This window comes from Bombina bombina, chromosome 1, assembly GCF_027579735.1.
Source record: "Bombina bombina isolate aBomBom1 chromosome 1, aBomBom1.pri, whole genome shotgun sequence".
NCBI classification, from domain to species: Eukaryota; Metazoa; Chordata; class Amphibia; order Anura; family Bombinatoridae; genus Bombina; species Bombina bombina.
In genome coordinates this window covers 1458347571-1458360108 of record NC_069499.1, presented here as the reverse complement: position 1 = coordinate 1458360108, position 12538 = coordinate 1458347571, and the positions used below count along the sequence as shown (strand labels likewise).

General features: G+C 41.2%; 1 protein-coding gene across 1 annotated transcript in view; it reads left to right on the top strand.

Moving 5' to 3' along the window:
* Positions 1 to 12538, top strand: part of USP36 (ubiquitin specific peptidase 36) — a 195389-nt gene that overhangs the window by 95483 nt on the left and 87368 nt on the right. The window contains exons 10-11 of the mRNA XM_053706269.1: positions 11748 to 11888; positions 12025 to 12125. Of these exons, the coding sequence (XP_053562244.1) occupies positions 11748 to 11888; positions 12025 to 12125 (242 nt within the window). The remainder of the gene's footprint in view (positions 1 to 11747; positions 11889 to 12024; positions 12126 to 12538) is intronic.

Sequence of the window (12538 nt, the reverse complement as noted above, 5' to 3'; positions counted from 1 at the left end):
AGTCTACGGATCATCTTAATTACTAATGGGATTTCTCTTGTTAAGTGTATCCAGTCCACGGATCATCCATTACTTGTGGGATATTCTCCTTCCCAACAGGAAGTTGCAAGAGGATCACCCACAGCAGAGCTGCTATATAGCTCCTCCCCTCACTGCCATATCCAGTCATTCTCTTGCAACTCTCAACTAAGATGGAGGTCGTAAGAGGACTGTGGTGTTTTATACTTAGTTTATTTCTTCAATCAATAGTTTGTTATTTTTAAATGGTACCGGAGTGTACTGTTTATCTCAGGCAGTATTTAGAAGAAGAATCTGCCTGCGTTTTCTATGATCTTAGCAGAAGTAACTAAGATCCTTTGCTGTTCTCACATATTCTGAGGAGTGAGGTAACTTCAGAGGGGGAATAGCGTGCAGGTTTTCCTGCAATAAGGTATGTGCAGTTAAAATATTTTTCTAGGGATGGAATTTGCTAGAAAATGCTGCTGATACCGAAGTAATGTAAGTAAAGCCTTAAATGCAGTGATAGCGACTGGTATCAGGCTTATTAATAGAGATACATACTCTTATAAAAGTGTATTTTAAAACGTTTGCTGGCATGTTTAATCGTTTTTTACATATGTTTGGTGATAAAACTTATTGGGGCCTAGTTTTTTCCACATGGCTGGCTTGAATTTTGCCTAGAAACAGTTCCCTGAGGCTTCCCACTGTTGTAATATGAGTGGGAGGGGCCTATTTTGGCGTTTTTTTTGCACAGCAAAAATTACAGACACAGACATCCAGCTTCTTCCTGCATGATCCAGGACTTCTCTGAAGGGCTCAAAAGGCTTCAAAAGTCGTATTGAGGGAGGTAAAAAGCCACAGTAGAGCTGTGGCAGTTGTTGTGACTGTTTAAAAAACGTTTTTGTCATTTGTTATTCCATTTTTGGTATTAAGGGGTTAATCATCCATTTGCAAGTGGGTGCAATGCTCTGCTAACTTATTACATACACTGTAAAAATTTCGTTAGTGTAACTGCATTTTTTCACTGTTATTTCAAAATTTGGGAAAATTTGTGTTTCTTAAAGGCGGATTTTCTAAGTCGTCAGACTTTTCATCCGGGGGAGTGGGAACTCCATCCGGAGGTGTTTGCTCAACTGGTCCATCGTTGGGGCAAACCAGAACTGGATCTCATGGCGTCTCGCCAGAACGCCAAGCTTCCTTGTTACGGATCCAGGTCCAGGGACCCGGGAGCAACGCTAATAGATGCTCTAGCAGCTCCTTGGTTCTTCAACCTGGCCTATGTGTTTCCACCGTTTCCTCTGCTCCCTCGACTGATTGCCAAAATCAAACAGGAGAGAGCATCGGTGATTCTGATAGCGCCTGCGTGGCCACGCAGGACCTGGTATGCAGACCTAGTGGACATGTCATCTCTTCCACCATGGACTCTGCCTCTGAGGCAGGACCTTCTAATACAAGGTCCTTTCAATCATCCAAATCTACTTTCTCTGAGACTGACTGCATGGAGATTGAACGCTTGATTCTATCAAGGCGTGGCTTCTCCGAGTCAGTCATTGATACCTTAATACAGGCTCGGAAGCCTGTCACCAGGAAAATCTACCATAAGATATGGCGTAAATATCTTTATTGGTGTGAATCCAAGAGTTACTCATGGGGTAAGGTTAGGATTCCTAGGATATTGTCCTTTCTCCAAGAGGGTTTGGACAAAGGCTTATCAGCTAGTTCTTTAAAAGGACAGATCTCTGCTCTGTCTATTCTTTTGCACAAGCGTCTGGCAGAAGTTCCAGACGTCCAGGCATTTTGTCAGGCTTTGGTTAGGATTAAGCCTGTGTTTAAAACTGTTGCTCCCCCGTGGAGCTTAAACTTGGTTCTTAAAGTTCTTCAGGGAGTTCCGTTTGAACCCCTTCATTCCATTGATATTAAACTTTTATCTTGGAAAGTTCTGTTTTTGATGGCTATTTCCTCGGCTCGAAGAGTCTCTGAGTTATCTGCCTTACATTGGGATTCTCCTTATCTGATTTTTCATTCAGACAAGGTAGTTCTGCGTACCAAACCTGGGTTTTTGCCTAAGGTGGTTTCTAACAGGAATATCAATCAAGAGATTGTTGTTCCATCATTGTGTCCTAATCCTTCTTCAAAGAAGGAACGTCTTTTGCATAATCTGGACGTAGTCCGTGCCTTGAAGTTTTACTTACAGGCTACTAAAGATTTTCGTCAAACATCTGCCCTGTTTGTCGTTTACTCTGGACAGAGGAGAGGTCAAAAAGCTTCGGCAACCTCTCTCTCCTTTTGGCTTCGGAGCATAATACGCTTAGCCTATGAGACTGCTGGACAGCAGCCCCCTGAAAGGATTACAGCTCATTCTACTAGAGCTGTGGCTTCCACCTGGGCCTTTAAAAATGAGGCCTCTGTTGAACAGATTTGCAAAGCTGCGACTTGGTCTTCGCTTCACACCTTTTCAAAATTTTACAAATTTGACACTTCTTCACTGCTTCTTCGGAGGCTGTTTTTGGGAGAAAGGTTCTACAGGCAGTGGTTCCTTCCGTTTAAGTTCCTGCCTTGTCCCTCCCATCATCCGTGTATTTTAGCTTTGGTATTGGTATCACACAAGTAATGGATGATCCGTGGACTGGATACACTTAACAAGAGAAAACATAATTTATGCTTACCTGATAAATTTATTTCTCTTGTAGTGTATCCAGTCCACGGCCCGCCCTGTCCTTTTAAGGCAGGTCTAAATTTTAATTAAACTACAGTCACCACTGCACCCTATGGTTTCTCCTTTCTCGTCTTGTTTCGGTCGAATGACTGGATATGGCAGTGAGGGGAGGAGCTATATAGCAGCTCTGCTGTGGGTGATCCTCTTGCAACTTCGTGTTGGGAAGGAGAATATCCCACAAGTAATGGATGATCCGTGGACTGGATACACTACAAGAGAAATAAATTTATCAGGTAAGCATAAATTATGTTATTCACCTCCTGGTCAGCAGGAGGAGGCAAAGAGCACCACAGCAGAGCTGTTAAATAGCTCCTCCCTTCCCTCCCACTCCAGTCATTCTCTTTGCCTACGTTAGTGATAGGAAGAGGTAAAGTGAGGTGTTAGTATAGATTCTTCAATCAAGAGTTTATTATTTTAAAAGTAGTGCAATATTGTGCTGCTTTGTTCTAGGGTGTAAGCTGTAGTCCAAATCAGTCTCTTCATTAGAGAAATGGTGGCTTTAGAGCAATGGGAACTTGTGAGACATAATTCTCACTGTGCCTCCCATATATTGATGCTGCTCTAATCCTGATAGCCTAAGTAAGATTACTCAGGTTTTATCTTTATCCACAGGGCTATGGGAGGGAGAGGACCTCTTAAACCTGCTGAGCTGCCCTGCTGTCGGGCAGATTTTAAAGGTAAGTGCTAACTTTTATTCTGGGTCTGAAGAAAGGAAAATTCAAGACAGAGGAAGTGTAGCACTTTACTGGGACACATATCTCCTATATATGTATAAAAGGGGATCCTGTGACAGCATATTATTAGCAGGCACTGGGGCTGAGAGAGAATTAGAAGGTGGCTTCTCTGGGGGCTTTTATAGACTAAGTATTTATACACTTGGACCGAGCTGTGAAAAGGCTCAGGAGGGGTGATTGCTTGGTGTACTACCGAACCTACGGTACTACAATTTGCCCACAGGTTTTACAAGGCAGGGTTCAGATATCTCCCGGTGGCCTAGCTATAAAAGCAATAATGGCGACCGGGAGATCGTGTGTGCTAACGCCCACGACGGGCGGGGCTATGTTTGGCGCCGTTTTTGAGCGGCACAATTTCCAGTCTCTGGGCTCCACTATAATGGGAAATCAGAGTTAAGTGTTATCACCCCCACGATGGGCGGAGCTATGTTTGAGCCGACTTAGGCGGCTCTCACTCCATTTATTCCGTTCATCGGAAGGTAGAGCGGTTATTCTTTGCTAGCTCAGTACTCAGTGCTCTCATTTAGGTGGTTCTGGATAGCGCTACAGCTGCACTCTGGATCTGTATAGGAACATGAAGTTCTAAGTGTCAATAAGTTTGTATGACATTTTAGTATATGGGATACTGATGGTTGGGCACCTCTGCAAGATTTAACTGAGGTGTAAGTAGGTATTACGATATTTGCGTGCTAATCTGGCTCATTTTTGCACACAAAGATAAAAAGTTAGTTTAAAATTTAAAGAAACAGTGACGTTTTTTTATATATTAATCTTTATTAAAAGAATTTCAGCTGTTTGTTTAATTCATCCTTTTGTGACTTAGGATGGAACAAGAGCACACAAAAAAGTTACTTTTTTAAAAAGTTAGAGACAGTAACGTTTTTTTATGTGTACATTTTTATTGAAAAATGTCTCTTTCTGAACCTACTCCTTCCAAGGCTTTTGCTTTTTAGGAGTCTGTTGACAATGGTCAATTTATGCCACAATTTTCTCCTATAGTGTCCCACTTAATGTTATAGCCCACTTGCAGTGCCCTGCGCAGGGGCGAAACTACAGGGGGTGCAGAGGTCGCAATTGCTACTGGGCCCTCAAGGGTGGGGGCCCAGCTTAAAAAAAAATTAAATTTTTTTTTTTTTTTACAATAAAAAAACGTTGACCTGCCACTGTCTGCACTGATATCATGTGAGTGTGACATGATGCTTCACTAGTGTCTCTGACTACAGGGGTTAGTGTTTCTGTTTTACCCATTGGTGTTTGTGTGTGTGTGTATGTATGTGTGTGTATGTATGTGACTGTGTGTGTGTGTGTATGTGACTGTGTATTTTTGTGGAACCAGCAAATTACAGACCTTGTTATTACAGCATGGGGGGGCAGAGGGGAAACAGTGTCAGTTTATACAGTACCACTATATATAGTACGGGGGGCTGGACCATGTCACAGACTACTGTGGTCACTTTATAAAGTACTGGGGCGGGTAGGGTCAGGCCAGTCATCTCACCGACAGATTACAGACTGTGTCACTGACTCACTATATACAGTAATAGGGGGTCAGACCATCTCACAGACTGTGGGCACAGTGTACCTCCTTTTGCAGACATGTAATCCGATTCACATTTTTTTTTCTGTGTTAAAAGTAAAAAAAAAAAAAGATATGTATCAAATTCACTTTTTTTTGGATGGGGGTGGGGGGCCCTTCTTAGATTCTTGCACCTGGGCCCTGTGGTTTCTAGTTACGCCTCTGGCCCTGCGCTTTCTCTCTCACTCCACCTGGAGTTACTCTGCATTTCATACATTACTAGAGGAATTATTCTCAATCATTTAGGACAATAGAAAATTGATTGATTCAGTAGTTGCTATTCTGAATGGTTCTGCCTTGTTACCTAAAAGAGGAAGATACTTCGGGATTATCTGGGAGAGAATTCTCAGACTCAGATGGAATAATATCTTTATTTGATCTGAAGTTGTTTTTCTTTCAGTTTTTTAGCTTGAACACCTCCATTTGTTACTTTAGGAGGTTTTAGCTACCCTGGGTGACTCTGACACTACTGGTGTAATCTATCGTGCCCAGTAAATTATAAGGAATGAAAGTCTGCACTCCCTATATTTAAGAAGATGTTTTCCCATGGCCGACTCAGCTAAGGAGGCTGGGCAAACGTTCGCTAGGGTGGAAAGGGTAGTTTCCAGCCTTACTAAGAGAACTACTATACCCTTAGAGGATAGTTTGGTTAAAGGTCTTAGGGACAAGAATTAGAAAAGGGATGTACACCAGGGTTTACAATGGCACCCAGCTGTGTACTTTGCTACCATCACTAGTGCAACGGCATATTGTTTTGATGCGTTGTCTGAAAACTCCCTTGGATGAGTTTCAGGATAGGATAAAAGTTTTCAATTTGGCTAATTCCTTTATTTTCAAATTCTTCCCTTCAAGTTATCAAACCTGGAGCATAGGTTTCTCTGTTCCAGCTCACAGAGCCCTTATGGTTAGAGCCTTGTTCTGCGGATGTATGCTCTAAGTCTAAACTTTTAGGGATTCCTTACAAGGGGAAGACCTTGGTGGGACCTGGCTTGACGGAAATAATCTCTTTTGAAATTTAAAGAATTAAAAAAAAAAATCCAAATAGCCTGCTGTTGGATCAAAGACAGCATGAAGGACAGAATGGGTTCGAGATCAAAAGTTTTTCTCCCAGAGGCAGGTTTCTGCTTTCAAAATTATCTGCAGATCAGACAAAAGAGCCCTGGGAGTGATTGTTCCATTACCAATACAGGTACAGGGTCTGTTTTTTTTTTTAATCTCAATCGGGTTGTGGTTCCCAAAAAAGGGAACCTTCAGACCACCTTTTAGATCTCAAGAGTTTAAACAAGTTTCTTAGTGTACCGTCCTTCAAGATGGAAACTATTTGTTCCATTCTTCCCTTGATCCAAGAGGGTCAATTATGACAACAGTGGAATCGTTTCAAGTTCTAAGGTTTCTCTTTCTGGACAAACGCTTCCAGTTCGTGGCTCTTCCTTTCGGTCTTGCCACAGCTCTCAAAGGCTCTGGGATCACTGTTGGCGGTGCTTCGGTTACTATTTTGAATCGATATGTAAGAGTACCAACTTTCAAGATAGTGACTATAAGGACTATTCTGCCTTTTGTTCAGCAAGGGCATTATATGTCCACAATAGACTTACAGGATGCATATCTTCATATTCTGATTCATCCGGATCACTATCAGTTCCTGAGATTCTCTTTTCTAGACAAGCATTACCAATTTGTTGCTCTTCCTTTTGGCCTAGCAACAGCTCCAAGAATCTTTTCAAAGGTTCTCGGTGCCCTACTCTTTGTAATCAAAGAGCGGGGTATTGCGGTGTTTCCTTATTTGGATGATATCTTGGTACTCGCTCAGTCTTTATGTTCTGCAGAATCTCACGTGAATCAACTAGTGTTGTTTCTTCAAAGACATGGTTGGAGGATCAATTTACCAAAAAGTTCTTTGATTCCTCAGACAATGGTAACCTTTTTAGGTTTCCAGATAGATTCAGTATCCATGACTTTGTCTCTAACAGACAAGAGACGTTTGAAATTGGTTGCAGCCTGTCGGAATCTTCAGTCTCAGTCATTCCCTTCAGTAGCTATGTGCATGGAAGTTTTAGGTCTCATGACTGCAGCATCGGACGCCATCCCCTTTGCTCGTTTTCATATGAGACCTCTCCAGCTTGGTATGCTGAATCAATGGTGCAGGGATTATACAAGGATATCACAATTAATATCCTTAAATCCCAATGTTCGACTCTCTCTGACTTGGTGGTTAGATCACCATCGTATAATTTTAGGGGCCTCTTTCGTCCGTCCAACCTGGACTGTGATCACAACAGATGCGAGTCTTTCAGGTTGGGGAGCTGTTTGGGGATCACTGACAGCACAATGGGTTTGGAACTCTCAAGAGGCGAGATTACCAATCAATATTTTGAAACTCCGTGCAATTCTCAGGGCTCTTCAGTTTTGGCCTCTGTTGAAGAGAGAACCGTTCATTTGTTTTCAGACAGACAATATCACAACTGTGGCATATGTCAATCTTCAGGGTGGGACTCACAGTCCTCAGGCTATGAAAGAAGTATCTCGGATACTTGTTTGGGCAGAATCCAGCTCCTGTCTAATTTCTGCGGTTCATATCCCAGGTATAGACAATTGGGAAGCGGATTATCTCAGTCGTCAGACTTTACATCCGGGAGAATGGTCTCTTCACCCAGATGTGTTTTCTCAAATTGTTCAGATGTGGGGGCTTCCAGAAATAGATCTGATGGATTCTAAACTAAACAAGAAACTTCCCAGGTACCTGTCCAGGGATCTTCAGGCGGAAGCAGTGGATGCGTTGACACTTCCTTGGTGTTCTCAACCTGCTTATGTTTTCCGCCTCTAGTTCTTTTTCCAAGAGTGATCTCCAAAATAATCATGGAGCAATAGTTTGTGCTGCTGGTGGCTCCAGCATGGCCTTACAGGTTTTGGTATGCGGATCTTGTTTGGATGTCCAGTTGCCAACCTTGGCCACTTCCATTAAGGCCAGACCTATCTCAAGGTCCGTTTTTCCATCAGGATCTCGAATCATTAAATTTGAAGGTATGGAAATTGAACGCTTAGTGCTTAGTCATAGAGGTTTCTCTGACTCAGTGATGAATACTATGTTGCAGGCTCGTAAATCTGTTTCTAAAAAGATTTATTATCGAGTTTGGAAGACTTATATTTCATGGTGTTCTTCTCATAAATTCTCCTGGCATTCTTTTAGAATTCCTAGAATTTTACAGTTTCTTCAGGATGGTTTGGATAAAGGTTTGTCTGCAAGTTCCTTGAAAGGACAAGTCTCTGCTCTTTCTGTTTTATTCCACAGGAAAATTGCTAAACTTCCTGATATTCATTGTTTTGTACAAGCTTTGGTTCGTATCAAGCCTGTCATTAAATCAATCTCTCCTCCTTGGAGTCTTAATTTGGTTTTGAAGGCTTTGCAGGCTCCTCCATTTGAGCCTATGCATTCTTTGGACATTAAACTACTTTCCTGGAAAGTGTTGTTCCTTTTGGCCATCTCTTCTGCTAGAAGAGTTTCTGAATTATCCGCTCTCTTGTGAATATCCTTTTCGGATTTTTCATCAGGATAAGGCAGTTTTGCGGACTTCATTTAAATTGTTACCTAAGGTTGTGAATTCTAACAACATTAATAGAGAAATTGTTGTCCCTTCTTTGTGTCCTAATCCTAAGAATTCTTTGGAGATATCTTTACATTCTTTGGATGTGGTGAGAGCTCTGAAATATTATGTTGAAGCCACTAAAGATTTCAGGAAGACTTCTAGTCTATTCCATTTTCTTTTCTGGTTCTAGGAAAGGTCAGAAGGCTTCTGCCGTTTCTTTGGCATTGTGGTTAAAGCTTTTGATTCATCAAGCTTATGTGGAGTCGGGTAAAGCCCCGCCTCAGAGAATTACAGCTCATTCTACTAGATAAGTTTCCACTTCTTGGGCTTTTAATAATGAAGCTACGGTTGATCAGATTAGCAAAGCAGCATCTTGGTCTTTTTTGCATACATTTACTAAATTCTACCATTTTGATGTGTTTGCTTCTTCGGAAGCAGTTTTTGGTACGAAAGTTCTTTGGGCAGCTGTTTCAGTTTGATTCTTCTGCTTATGATTTAAGTTTTTATTTTTATTTTTTGAGAATAAACTTATATTTGGGTTGTGGATTTATTTTTTTCAGCAAAATTGCTGTTTTTGTTTTGTCCCTCTCTAGTGACTCTTGCGTGGCGTTCCACATCTTGGGTATTGCTATCCCATACGTCACTAGCTCATGGACTTTTGCCAATTACATGAAAGAAAACATAATTTATGTAAGAACTTACCTGATAAATTAATTTCTTTCATATTGGCAAGAGTCCATGAGGCCCACCCTTTTTTATGGTGGTTATGATTTTTTTGTATAAAGCACAATTATTTCCAAATTCCTTTGTTGATGCTTTTTACTCCTTTCTTTATCACCCCACTTCTTGGCTATTCGTTAAACTGAATTGTGGGTGTGGTGAGGGGTGTATTTATAGGCATTTTGAGGTTTGGGAAACTTTGCCCCTCCTGGTAGGATTGCATATCCCATACATCACTAGCTCATGGACTCTTGCCAATATGAAAGAAATTAATTTATCAGGTAAGTTCTTACATAAATTATGTTTTTATCCAAGCGGGGGTTCTCTGACTCGGTCATAGAGACCATGATTCAGGCTCGTAAGCCTGTATCTAGAAGGATTTACCATAAGATTTGGCGTAAATATCTCTATTGGTGTGAATCCAAGGGCTACTCATGGAGTAGTTAGGATTCCTAGAATTTTGTCTCTTCTCCAAGAGGGTTTGGAGAAAGGTTTATCGACGAGTTCCCTATAGGGGTAAATCTCAGCCTTATCTATTCTGTTACACAAACGTCTGGTGGATGTCCCAGATGTACAATAATTTTGCCAGGCCTTGGTCAGGATCAGGCCTGTGTTCAAACCAGTTACTCCTCCATGGAGTCTTAATTTAGTTCTCAAAGTGCTTCAAGAGGTTCCGTTTGAGCCTATGCATTCCTTAGATATTAAGTTGTTATCTTGGAAAGTTTTATTTCTTGTTGCTATTTCTTCAGCTTGTAGAGTCAGAGCTCTCAGCATTAAAGTACGAATCTCCTTACCTTATTTTCCATTCAGATAAGGGAGTTTTACGTACTAAATTAGAATTTCTTCCTAAGGTTGTTTCTGATCGGAACATTAATCAGGAAATTGTTGTTCCTTCTTTGTGTCCTAATCCTTCTCAGGAAGAACGACTTCTGCACAATTTAGACGTGGTCCGTGCTTTAAAGTTTTACTTGCAGGCGACTAAGGACTTTCGTCAGTCTTTTGCCTTGTTTGTGATTTTCTCGGGAAAATGTAAGGGACAGAAAGCCACGGCTACTTCTCTTTCTTTATGGCTGAAGAGTATCATACGTTTTGTTTATGAAACTGCTGGACAGCATCTTCCAGAGAGAGTTACGGCTCATTCCACGAGGGCTGTTGCTTCCTCATGGGCATTCAAAAATGAAGCTTCTGTGGAACAGATTTGCAAGGCTGCAACTTGGTCCTCTCTTCACACTTTTTCAAAATTTTACAAATTTGACACTTTTGCCTCGGCTGAGGCCACTTTTTGGAGAAAGGTTCTTCAAGCAGTGGTGCCTTCCGTTTAGGTTCCCTGTCTTGTCCCTCCCGTATCATCTGTGTACTCTAGCTTGGGTATTGGATCCCATTAGTAATTAAGATGATCCGTGGACTTGTGTCTTAAAAAAGAAAAGAAAATGTATGCTTACCTGATACATTTATTTATTTTTTGACACAGAGTCCACGGCCCGTCCTGTTCTTGTAAGACAGGGTTTGGGTTATTGTAAACTTCAGACACCTGCACCTTGGCTTTTCCTTTCTCTTCCTAACTTCGATTGAATGACTGGAGTGGGAGGGAAGGGAGGAGCTATTTAACAGCTCTGCTGTGGTGCTCTTTGCCTCCTCCTGCTGACCAGGAGGTGAATATCCCATTAGTAATTAAGATGATCCGTGGACTCATTGTGTCAAAAAAGAAATAAATTTATCAGGTAAGCATAAATTTTCTTATTCTTTTTTAAAGACCACCAGTAGCTTTCAGGAACTGTAAGTGGTTGAACATCTCTTCCATATTGCTTTATATGTTTACCACAATAAATTAAATTGTTATAGTGACACAGTAATAGAAAAATTGTTTAAAAAAACCTGGAAACCTTTATACAACGGCCATATTATTGATGCAGCTTTTTATGTAAGCAAAAGTTTATTTTTTCCACTGTACATTAATGCATTGGCATAATTCTGTGGTTACATTTTGAAAATTTGACTTGGTCCCTGTAATTGAAATTCTCTGCAATTTCAAAATGTCAGAGATTAAATTTAGCCAGTTTAAGCCAGTGATAAAATAGCAGTTCTGTAATAGCTTGGTACTGGCTTTCAGTAAATGTTTTTATACTCTTCCCTTTCTGTGTACTGATCAGAGATTTTCTTCTTGACATTTGTTTGGCACAGTAAAACTGAGAACATAAGTGGTTGTGTTTAGTTGAAAAGATTTAATCAACCGACTCCAGTATCACCTGTCTGAGAATTGTTTACCTCGTCTAATCTTTTGTGTGTGTTTAGTATTCTTTAATGCTCTCTTGTTTTTCAATTATCTATGTACTGGTTGTGTTGTCTATGTGCCCCTTTTTCACTGGGTGCATTGTCTATGTGCCCCTTCTTATGCACCCTCCTTTTTTCCCCCTCAGGATGTGGGGTATCCAGAATTCCTAAATATCCGTCCATACATGTCTCAGAGCACTGGAGACCCTGTCATGTATGCGCTTTATGCTGTCCTGGTACATTCTGGGTACAGCTGTCATGCAGGCCACTACTACTGCTACGTGAAGGTAAGTTGAATATAGTCTTGACTATTTATTCTCTTAGAAAATCCTTGTGGGAATGAGCAATTTCTGTCAAAATGTACTTATGGTAACTAGTTTTATATACTGACTATAGTCTTAAATTCTTATATTCCATCTACAGGCCAGCAGCGGGCAGTGGTACCAGATGAATGATTCCCTTGTTCACTCCAGTAACATCAAAGTGGTACTGAACCAGCAGGCTTATGTTCTCTTCTACCTGAGGTATGCCTGTTGTATAGCAGCACCCATCAGGCTGTGCAGCCATCCTTACATTTTAAATCTCACGTGGGAGGGTCTTGTTTGGACTGGGATTTTACATGTTGTTTGGCCTTTGTCTTTGTGATGTGATACTTTTGCTCCCTCCACACTGTATTGTGATTTTGATGTCCAGCTGTTCTATATACAATTATCCATCTGTTGTCTTCATTGATAGGCCTCTGTTTTACAGTCTCTGTGAGATTCAGTTGGTTAAAATTTCCCACCTTCATAGGTTTGGTCTCTTTGAGATATGGGATGGTCACGGTATCCCAGTTGTGCATGCCTGTCTGTGGAGTTAAGTGTTTCTGCACTGTATGTGAACGTCTGTAGGGCTTGGATTGGGCAGAACACACTTGGGTTGCAGTGGTTCTTCTGTG